The 12,015-nt window shown below is 33.3% G+C and overlaps 1 protein-coding gene and 1 pseudogene across 1 annotated transcript; both read left to right on the forward strand.

Annotated features, from left to right (window-relative positions):
- The first annotated feature begins 4,396 nt into the window (after window positions 1–4,396).
- LOC110792174 (auxin-binding protein ABP19a-like) lies at window positions 4,397–5,259 on the forward strand. Its single transcript, XM_021996984.2, has one exon. It carries the CDS (start codon window positions 4,461–4,463, stop codon window positions 5,091–5,093), a length of 633 nt encoding a protein of 210 aa, XP_021852676.1. The 5' UTR covers window positions 4,397–4,460; the 3' UTR covers window positions 5,094–5,259.
- A 1,003-nt stretch (window positions 5,260–6,262) lies between these two features.
- On the forward strand, window positions 6,263–9,245 carry LOC130467944 (auxin-binding protein ABP19a-like; annotated as a pseudogene).
- The last annotated feature ends 2,770 nt before the right edge of the window (window positions 9,246–12,015 follow it).

Raw genomic sequence — 12,015 nt, forward strand, 5'->3', positions numbered from 1 at the left:
TGGAAATGAACATTTATTTATTTATTTGGAAATAAACTACAAAAATGAACATTTACTATTTCGGAAATGAACATTTATTTATTTATTTTGAATGAACATTTATTATTTTGGAAATGAACATTTATTTATTTATTTGGAAATAAACAATATAGGCGCTTGTATAAACATAAAAGACCAATGAAGTGAACAATTTCATTATGAACATTAACCATATATTTGTTGTGAACAAACAAATAAACAAGAAAGAACAAATAATTCAACAAAAAAGAACAAACAATATAAAAAAGAACAAAAAATTCCAGAAAAAAGAACAAACAATACAACAATTATGAACAATTTTATGATGAATTTTAAAGCCAACATGAAAGAACAAACAATACAACAAGAAAGAACAAATACTAGTACAAAAATGAACATTTACTATTTCAGAAATGAACATTTATTCATTTATTTGGAATGAACATTTACTATTTTAGAAATAAATATTTATTTATTTATTTGGAAATAAACTACAAAAATGAACATTTACTATTTCGGAAATGAACATTTATTTATTTATTTGGAATGAACTTTTACTATTTTGAAAATGTACATTTATTGATTTATTTGGAAATAAACAATATAGGCGCTTGTAAAAACATAAAAGACCAATGAAGTGAATAATTTCATTATGAACATTAACCATATATTTATTGTGAACAAACAAATAAACAAAAAAGAACAAATAATTCAACAAAAAAGAACAAACAATATAAAAAAGAACATAAAATTCCAGAAAAAGAACAAACAATACAACAATTATGAACAATTTTATGATGAATTTTAAAGCCAACATGAAAGAACAAACAATACAACAAGAAAAAACAAACAATAAAGCAGATAATTATCATGAACAAACAAATAAACAAGAAAGAACAAATAATTCAACAAAAAAGAACAAACAATATAAAAAAGAACATAAAGTACCAGAAAAAAGAACAAACAATATAACAATTATGAACAATTTTATGATGAATTTTAAAGCCAACATGAAAGAACAAACAATACAACAATAAGTTTGATGAATGAATTTAAAAAACAACAAGAAAGAACAAATAGTACAACAAGAAAGAACAAACAATACAAAAAGAAAGAATAAAAGATTAATGAAGAGTTTAATTATGAACATTAACCATATGATTATTATAAACAAACAAATAAACAAGAAAGAACAAACAATATAAAAAGAACATAAAATTCCAGAAAAAAGAACAAAAAATACAACAATTATGAAAATTTGATGATGAATTTAAAAAACAACATGAAAGAACAAACAATACAACAAGAAAGAACAAACAGTACAACAAGAAAGAACAAACAGTACAACAAGAAAGAACAAACAATACAATAAGAATGAACAAACAGTACAATAAAAAAGAACAAACAGTCGACAAGAATGAACAAACAATATGAGCGCGTCGTTTTGGGGTACAGCCAGAGCTGGCTGTACCCGGGTACAGCAGTTAGCAATTGCCAAACTCCCAATAATAGTGATCTTGGTGGACATGACGGTTTAACTCGTCATTTCTTTGACCCAAGTATCCAACCCACATTTTTTTGTTATCACAAATTCTTATTTATAATGGATGTACAATAAATATTGTACACCGGAATAAAAGTTAACTCAAAATGATTAAAAGTTACATTTATATATGTAAAAGTTATTTATTTTTTAATGATAAATTTTTTCATTTGAATCAAAATTATTTCTTCAAAATCCCTAATAATGTATAAATTAATCATTTAACCATTTAAAATGTTTATCTATTAACTTTTTATTTTTATAATATAAAAGTTACAAAAAAATAGGTTAAAGTTATAAAAAACTGCATAAAAGTTATCTTGGTGTACAATAAATTTATTGTACACCTTGTGCGCGCAAGACCTTTTGTTTTTTCATTAAACAGGTAATAAAGAGTAGCTAAACAGACATTGATTTTTGCACTTCAAAAATTTGTAATTACAGGAAATTATAGCCAGATTATCTGAGATTGGGCACAACTGACCATTACCCTACAAAATATACAGTCAAATTCTAAACTTATACAGTCAACAAATGCGTAATTAGATTGAATATTTCTCAAATTTTGGTATACCACTACCCTACTGAATAAGTCAAATCTTGAACTTACAGTCAACAAATGGTGTGGTGATCAGTGTCGTTTTTGCACTCCTCCTTGTGACTTGTGAGTGAAGCAAATGGCTACCATGCTGAAAGCGCCAAGATCAACTTTTTAAAGCGGCAAAATCATTTTCCTAGTTGGACACCCGGCCCTCGAGTCCGAACTTCGAACTTGGTCTTTCTACAAACTTTTATAAAAGGCGGTCTTACATAAAAAATCATATTGGTGTCATATAAGTTAATTACTGGAACTAATTAGTTAAATACCGAAATCAATTAGTTAAGCAATGGAACTAGTTAGTTAAACACTAGAACTAGTTAGTTAGTTAAGCAGTGGACTCAATTAGTTAACCAATAAAAGTGATCTTTCCAGTAAAGCAGTCTTACACAAAAGTTGCCGTGAATCCGTGGTCCATCAGACTATCATCAATTTATTATGGAGTAGTTCTGCTTGATTGATGATGAATTGACGAACACAAATTACGTCAAACACGGCAGGCCAAAATGCTGCTGACATTGTGCTCCTTTCCTTGTCGCAAAAGTCACATTTAAATTATGTCATGGATCATGGTCCATGAATTCACCATGCTACTATCATTTTCATATGTTTTCCTCCATTTTTTATCTTGTAGAAAATGAAGAGGATCACCACTCAAATTCGCCAGCTTACTTGGTTTATACGAGTACTCCATTAATTGAATTCACATAGCTTAAAATAGACAGATGTCTTATTCTATTCATATTATTTTCACTTTTAAAAAATCATTTCATATATTTTAGGAAAATTAAAAGCCTGTTCCATTTTTACTAAAAAAGAAGGTCACGTAATTTTGGTACAAATAAAACAAGGTTAGAACGTTGAACGCTCACTTAACTTACGATTTTAAATACTATCCGAGTAACTAGGGACTAGCAAAACATTAAGCGCTTAATTGTCCAAATTTCAACAACAAAAACGCAATAAAATAGGGAAAATAATGATGAACTAGCAAAATAATTCAAACGCAATAATATGATAACAGTAATTTGCACCAGTAACTAGCAAAAATTACGCAAAGAAGAAGAAGTTGAGCAAATATGATACCAGACGAACTTCAGAGATGAGCAAATATGTGCAATTTGATTAAGTTGCAGGCGAACTCAACCAAATTTCAGACGAACTCAACCAAAACGCATAAAATTAGGGTTTATGAACTGCTAAATTGAAGATGGAGATGGAGAGACAAAGATAAATGAGAGATTTAGGGGAGAGAAAGAGAAGGCTAAATTGAGATTTAGGGAGAGAGAAAGCTAAATTGAAGATGGAGAGGGTTTTCATTTTGGGAAACAATGTTGAAGAAGCGTTGAAGAAGCGTTGGTAGAGGCGTCTCAGTCTGAAGTTGAAGGAGCAATTTTTTTTTTGTTTATTAAATTGATCAAAGAGGGCGAGAATTTACAAGTCGCCTTTCTGTTAATTATCAAAGAAGGCAACCCCCAATTTCGCCCTTTTTGTTTTAAAAAAGGAATGGCTAATTTTTTTTTTCCTTTTTAATTAAATTGATCAAAGAGGGCGAAAGTTTGAAAGTCGTCCTATTCATTAACTATCAAAGAAGACAAAGACCAATTTCGCCCTCTTTGTTTTTATCAACAAGGACAATTTTCTTTTGCCCTCATTGATTTGTTCTATGAGGACGATTTTTTAGTTGCCTTTTCTTTTACAAAAAAATCGCCTCTTTGCTACTGATTCTTGTAGTGAGCATTCATGTAGGTTCATAGTTATTTAACTCATCACTCATGCACACAATTACATAAATCATTTTAATTTAGAACTATCACTATATGTTCATTAAGGGTGTGTTATCTGAACTTTATAACACTTGAATGTTATGAACTAAACGTATCTCAAATTTTTGGATCTAACTCGTACCTATAAAGTATAAACTTGATCGATTGCAACTTATTTGAACTTATATACACTTATTGAAACCGAAACTTAATTTAATTTTTTAAAGAGAAAACAACTTACTCTAATTAGCTTAGTACGGAGAGAGGGGATTAGGTGAAACGGGTAGCTATCAATTTCATCATTTGGGTTATCATCTTGATCATTGCTTACCACTTTTGAACGACTTGAGTCTTTCGTACACTACTAATGACATCATTTCTTACATCAATAAGTCGACTACCCATCCACATATCTTTATATAAATAGGCTCCCAAGCCCAAGCCCAAGCCCAAGCCCTCTAAAAGAAATACTTGTACAACCAAAGAAATAAAACACTCTTACAACCAAAGAAATACAATCAACATTGGTCACCCAATGATGATTTTTCGTATTATTTTCTTACTTCCACTCTTAATATCCATCTCTTCCGCTAACATTGTTTTCGACTATTGTGTTGGAGACTTGAGTCTACCTACTGGGCCAACAGGCTATTCTTGCAAGGATCCTGCAAAAGTTACGGTAGATGATTTTGTTTATTCTGGTTTGAGGATTCCAGGTAGTACTAAAAACCTATTCAAATTCGGTGCAAGTACTGCACTTGCTTCTCAGTTCCCAGGGTTGAACGGTATGGGAATTTCAATGGTACGAGCAGACATGGATGTAGGTGGAGCGGTACCAATCCACACACATCGGGTCTCTGAGCTAATCATTGTAGTTGAAGGAACGATTATTGCTGGATTTATTGACACAAACAATACCGCGTTTTATAAAACTTTAAATAAGGGGGATATGATGATCTTCCCACCCATTCTACTCCACTTCCAAGTTAATGTCGGGTCAACACCGGTTGTTGCATATGCAACTTTCCCAAGTGAAAATCCTGGTGTCCAATTAGTCGACGGTGCATTATTCCAAAATACCCTTCCGTCGGAGGTGGTTGAGAAGGTCACTTTGTTAGATCAAGCACAAGTCAAGAAACTCAAAAAAATCTTTGGTGGGAGTAATTGATTGGTTTACGCCTTTCATATTTGTAATTTTGTTACTTAAGTCGGGCAAGTATCTTAAAAACAATGTATGCCTTGTAATGCTTACTAATTTCAGTTCAACACGTGTCATTTCATATTATTCATGTACATTTTAAAAATTAGAAATTATATAATTCGAATTCATGATATATCAAGTATGAACACTAAACACTATTGTCCATTGAGCTAGAAATACGCCTATACATGTCATATTACTCCGTTTATGTTAATGTTTTACAAGCAAAATATTGAATACTATAAATGATAATAAGATGAAATAAATTATTTAATAAAAGTAAGATCCAATTATGAATTTTTCTTTATTTCACATGTCAAAATTGTTGTTATATATCCATGTACATACCCATGTGCCGCCCGCCCTAACCCGGAAACTAATTAGAAATTTAGAACCACAAGTGTATATGTATCAACTACTCCGTAGCTACTGTGGAAAAAAAAAAGGATTAGGTGGGTAACGGATAGCTCAATTTTATGATTTGGGTTATCATATTGATTAGCACTTTAAAACGACTTGATTCTTTGTATCCTTGTAAACGACATCAGTAATAAGTCAAGAGTTAACCCATCGACCGACAAGTAAGTTTGTACTCCGTGGAATATTCGACAAGTTACCATCCACACATCTTATATAAAGATAGGGTTCCAAAGAAATGAAACATTGCAACCAACAACTAATAACGACTTCTAAGGGTCTAACTCTTCATCCGATTCATACCAAAGATGTTTTATCGTATTCTTTTCATAGCTTCTCTCCTAATATATCTCTCAGCTCTTCCGCTAACACACTCTCCAATATTGTGTCGGAGACTTGAGCTTACCGAATTTTAAAAGGTGGACCATGGTGCACAATGAGCATGGTGCACCTTAAAAACACTAGTATATAATTAAAAGAACATCTGATTACGTGAAAAGAACATGCATATATTTTATTTATATTTTTAAAAAATAGTGAAAATAATAATTTTATTTTTTATAACAAAAAAGTGAATTATTATAACGCATGTTCTTTTGTCGTAATGTCATGTTCTTTTGCTTATGCACATATGTTCTTTTGGTGCACCATGCTCACTGTGCACCATGGTCCATAGTCCACGAATTGTGAGCTTACTTCATAGACCGACATGATATTCTTGTAAGGATCCTGCAAAAGTCACCGTAAATGATTTTGTTTACTCTGGTTTGAGTGTGGCAAGAAACAATGCCAACCTTTTCAAATTCGCCACAAGTAATGCACTTGTTTCTCAGTTCCAGGGTTAAATGGTATGGGCATTTCAATGGTACGAGTAGACTTGGAAGTAGGTGGAGTGGTACCGATCCACAACCATCGACTCTCCGAGTTGGTCATCGTAATTGAAGGATCAATCAACGTGGGATTCATTGACACAAACAACGCTACATACTATAAAACTTTGAATAAAGGCCGGGATATGATGATCTTACCACCAATGCTTCTCCACTTCCAAGTTAATGTAGGATCAACGCCGGTACTTGTATATGCAACTTTCCCAAGTGAAAATCCTGCCATCCTGGGGTGCAAATAGTTGATCTTGCATTGTTCCAAAATACCCTTCCCTCAAAGTTGGTTGAGAAGGTTACTTTGTTAGATAAAGCACAAGTCAAGAAACTTAAAAATGTCTTTGGTGGCACTAATAATTGATATGTTTCCACCTTTCACATTCGTAATTTTCTTCTTGTCATTCTTGAGAGATATACTATTATCGCTCATTTGGTAGTCGGTATTAAATAGTTTAAATTGAACCATCATATGCCTCCTGTTTATTTTAGCAATAAATTAAAAACTCAGTGGATGAGCCAGGATCTCCGGTTTGGGGGAAGAAAAAAACGTTATGCAGACATATACTCTCTCCGTTTCTTAATGTTCTTCCCAATTGGAATATTGACACTATTCACAATGAGAGAGAATCTTTTGAATTATGCTTAACATGTAAGGAAAAACATAGTCATGTGGAGTCTTGTTTGATTTGTCTCAATAAGTACTTTAACAATATGAAAATTTTATAATTTTTAATAACACGTATTTAGAAATATTAACGATGTAAAATGTGCCAAAGAAAAATGGGAAGAACATTTAAGAACAGAGGGAATACTACACATACTCTTAAATCTTAATGCTTTGCTAAAGTAAATAATTGTACCATTGAACCGGTTCTCCCGCCTCTTGTTTATATTAACAATAATAAAATTCAGTGGACGAGCCATCTCCAATCTATATCTATCTATACTATATATTAAAAGGCGTTTTCAAAGAAGTTTATGAGCCACGTGGCGCTTTGCTTGTGATTATTTCATTTCACGTAATCTTCATATATTAAAAAATGTAGCATGTATAAGACTCTAACCCGCGACCTCACGTTTAAACATTGAAGTGTTTACCATCGAGCTATAACACATTGCATGCTATTATTGTAAAAAAATATACTAATAAATGTATTAAAAAGGAACTGATTAATAATATTTTTAAATACAAAGTAAGAATAATATAAATGTTACTAATGCAGTAACCCGGGGCATCGCCCGGGCCTAAAAACTAGTTGAGGTATTAAAAAGTGATGTACAAAGTGAAAACAAAAGACATTGACCCGACAAAGTAATATACTATGGCAAAAGCTAACGGGTGCCCCCGGGGCGTTAGATAAGTAGAATATGATACATGATGTATTTATTAATCTTTGTGAATTGAAATTATAATTAAAATGTTTGTGCAATGAAATGTATTTCTTATCTAACGCACCGGGGCACCCGTTAGCGGGCTCCCTCTTAAATAAATACGGAGGGAGTATAAGTATAACGTATATGATAATTAGTACTCCCTCCTTCTCTTTTTGTTTTTTACGTTTGGTATTTTGCACGCGTTTTAACGACTAATTAACGTGCATTGATATTCTTCTAAGTTTTTCATGTAAACGAGGAAAATTACGTATATTTATAATGTTTTCACTATTATCAAAATTCTGATATTGGGAAAATGAAAAAAAGTTAATGTCCTTATGGAAAAGTGTGAGAGATTAAATGACCCAATTGATTTAATTGGTTAATATAATAACTGCCACAAATTTTGATAAAATATTAAATCATTTATGTGATAATATAAAAGGAAATGTAAAGAACATTTTGAAACACCCAAAAAGGAAAACGTAAAAAACAAAAAGAGACGGAGGGAGTACTCCCTCCGTCACTTAATACTCACACCGGTTTGACCGGTGCGGAGTTTAAGACATTTGAATTGACTTATTAATTTAATGGGTGTTAGTTATAGTTAGTGGGAAATGTGTAAGGGGTGAGGAGTGGTGAGTGTGGGGTGTGGATTTTTAAATGATTTTTTGTAGGGAGTAGGGGTGTAGGTGGGTGATATGTTCATATTTTTTAGTGTTTTTACCCCCATCCCTTAGTACTTTTTGATCTCAAATGAGCTCTTCGGAGCGATTTTTAGTACTAATGTGCTCCTTGTAGTGTGTTTGTAGTTTCAGGTTCATAATTGTAGGAATTAGCATATTTTTGTGCATTTCCTACTCATTTGAATCAATACAAGAGATTATGTACTTTCGAGAGCACAAACATTAAGTTGGAAGAGTTTTGAAGCAAAGCGGATAACGAAAGAAGTAGAAAAATGACTATAGTCCACTATTTTAATCATAAGTCAAGTTATACAACTCCAAATGAAGTAATTCTAATTGGGTTGGATTCTAGACTTCAATAGCTTTCCAACAAGTGGTCACTCGCCTAATTCCGACGAATAACGAAGGAGTTATGGCGTTTTGAAGATAGAGGATCGTGCAGTTTCGACACGCGCCCGATCGGGCGGGTTTCGCCCGATCCGGATCAGGCGGTCATTCTGGGCGCTGTTCAGAGAATTTCGCAATCGCCCGATCGAGCGTAATTTCGCCCGATCGGGCCGACTATCGAGCAGAACGCCCGCCCGATCGGGCGACGCAAACCCCTGCTGCTTTTTCGCGAGTTTTTATTTTCGGTTTTGGGCTATATTTTGGGCAAACTATAAATACTAGCCCCTTTTATTTTTAGTGGCATCTTATTTTCTAGTATTAGACCCTTAGTTTATTTTCTCTTAATCTAGTTTTCTCTCAAATTTGTTCCAAGCACTTATTTTTAGTTTCAATCAAAGCTCCAATTTTTAGTTCATCCTTTTGTTCTACATTTAGGTATTGCTTTCTATTTTGCTTTATTAATTACTTTTGATCATGTTTTCCATTATGTTGATTACTTTGTTATTTGTTATTATGCTTGAGTAATTTATTTTCTAGGGTTTGGGGATCCTTGAATAACATGAAGGGATATTGAATAATTGTGATTGTTGGCATTGTAATTAATTCCTATTGATTGGTTTATTTCACTATACAATTAGATTTGCGCAGGTTTAATTGTGGTAGTTACGCAATATCAAGTTAAGATTCGAGAGATGCAATTTGATGTTTAGGCTTGTGTCAATAGGTGGAATTGGAGTTAATACGTAGTGAGAGCCCGTTAAATCTAAGTCTATGATTAGTATCGATTCGAGAGAGCATGCTAGTCCAATTAATTACTTTGTTGATTATCGTGATTGTTTATTGTCCTGGATTGTTATTTGTTGGTGAACCTATACCCTAGATTCCTTAATATCTTGATTCTTAATTGTTTAATTATCGTAGTAGTCTTAGCAAACCATCAAACCAACTCTTATTCCCAATAGTCTAGTCTGATTGATTAATAGTAGAAAGAACATTGTTTCCCTGTGCATTCGATCCTGACTTCCCTTGCTACCTACCTAGTGGAGTTAGGTTATTTTTGATTAGGTGATACGACTTAAGCCTGTCAAATTTTGGCGTCGTTGCCGGTGAAACAGTTTAATTTTCTGCTATTAATTTTATGATCTAGATTATTTTCTTGAGTCTCAAAGAACTGGAAGTTCTTTGAGACCATGTATATATTTTATTTTCTTTAGTTTATTTTTTTTTAATTTTTTTTTTCAACTTTTATTATTTTATATTATATATTTTTTTTCCCTGAAAAAATGGATTATTATTCTTTCCCTCAATTCGTAAATGAGCCTTTTTGGGTGTATTTCGATAGGCTAAATGATTTTATTGGTTACCACAATTTTAATCTTTGGGATTCTTGTGGTTTTGCTTATGGTGGGTTAAATGAGTATACAAGGAATGTGATAGAAAGTAGATTTAATGGTGATTTTCGAGCCTTGTCTTTGGATGATATGTGGGATTACTATATGTGGTTTGCGAGGGATTTGTATGAGCGCGAAATGGCCATTCATGTTACATGTGCTAATCCAAATTATGAGCATAATCTACATGTTTCTACCCCCTCTCCCTTGAATGCTTGTTATAATGAGGTGCAATCTAATATTTATGATAATCATGTCTATTCTAATGATTTATCTAACCCTTTCATGGATATCAATGCTTTGCCTCATGATTCCACAGTTGCTTCTCCCGTGTATTATTGTGAACCCTTGCCCAATCCTGTTCAACCCGAATCAGAAAGCAGAGACAGCTTCTTAGAGGAATTAAGAAGATTAAACTCTGAGATTGAGATTCAGTGTACTAGATCTCAAGAGGATACTAATGAGATTATTAAAGCTAGTAAGGCAACTCTTGAGAGATTTAGAAAAGTTCAAGAAATTATTGAAAATAATGATTCGAGTTGTGTTGGAGATGGGGGTCAACTGAGTGAACCCATAGGCAACCAAGAGTGGGAGGAACTTATAACAGAGGTTGAGGATGAGTTGGAGGATGATGATGTGACTGTTGGATCAATGGATGAAGGATTTGTTGAAACTCAAAAGCCATATGTTATAGAGCAAGTCCATGAGGAAGTTGAAGTTGATAAAACCCTTGTTGTTGTGTCAACCGCTACCCCTCATATTCCTAGTCCAAGAAGGGTTATTCTTAGCCCCGTTTACACTGTATCACTCCCCTTCTCTTTCCCCATAAAACCTTTGCTTGAGGATCTTCCTCCTCCCCACGAAAATCAAAAGCCCAATGACCCAATAGAGTATGTTCCTCTTTGTGAATCTTTTGCAGGTACTTATAGTACTTACAAAGAAGAGGTGGATGCTTTGCAGAGAGCTCTATATGGTGAAGAGCCTGCCCACCATGAATTCCAAAACACAGAGAGAGCTATTTCATTGATCATTGAGGTTGAAGAATCAATAGTCCGCAAAAACAACTTCCATAAGGAGAGTATGCCTACTTTCTCTTTTCCTTCCTTTTCTTATTCTTCTTTTATTATTGTTTTTTCTTTTTGTTCTTCTTCCTTTAGGCATCCCACTCCTTACTGGCATAGAGTTCATTCGGACTTTATGCAAATGTTGTTGTTGATTATCGTGCATGTCTTGTTGCACGAAAGTTGTGCGAGTGCGCATGACAAGCTTCTGCGCTCGTTCGTTGGTTATCTACTAACCAATCTCTTTGCGGGAGGCATATAAGAGTTGGAGCCGGAGGGGCTTAATGAAGATTGAGACCCTCGATCTCCACTCCTTGAAGCACTGAGGACGTTGCTGAGTTTGGCTTGGGGGAGGTATGTGTTATTGCTTTCTAGAGTAGTTTATCGCTTTTGAAAAAAAAAAAAAAAAAAAACGTTCCGATGAATACAAAATCATGCTTCCCTGTGCCCCTTTGATTTAAAATTGTTTTGATTCTTGGTTTTTGATGACGAGCAATGTTGATATGTTAGCCATGATTTGATATTTGATTACTTTGATGCCTTGATATGAGTCAACTTTGACCAACTATTTGTGGACTTGGTGCTTGGCTAATTGATTTGTTTAGGAATGTGTGATAGCTTCCTGGTGTGTCATTGATTTTGAGTATTGATTTGCAACTGTTAGTAATGTTTTATGACTCATATATATA

Source organism: Spinacia oleracea, chromosome 2 (assembly GCF_020520425.1).
Source record: "Spinacia oleracea cultivar Varoflay chromosome 2, BTI_SOV_V1, whole genome shotgun sequence".
NCBI lineage: Eukaryota > Viridiplantae > Streptophyta > Magnoliopsida > Caryophyllales > Amaranthaceae > Spinacia > Spinacia oleracea.

What these genes read in the sequence shown, in the direction of transcription:
- LOC110792174 (XM_021996984.2), top strand. Translation starts at nt 4,461, where the DNA reads ATGATGATTTTTCGTATTATTTTCTTACTTCCACTCTTAATATCCATC.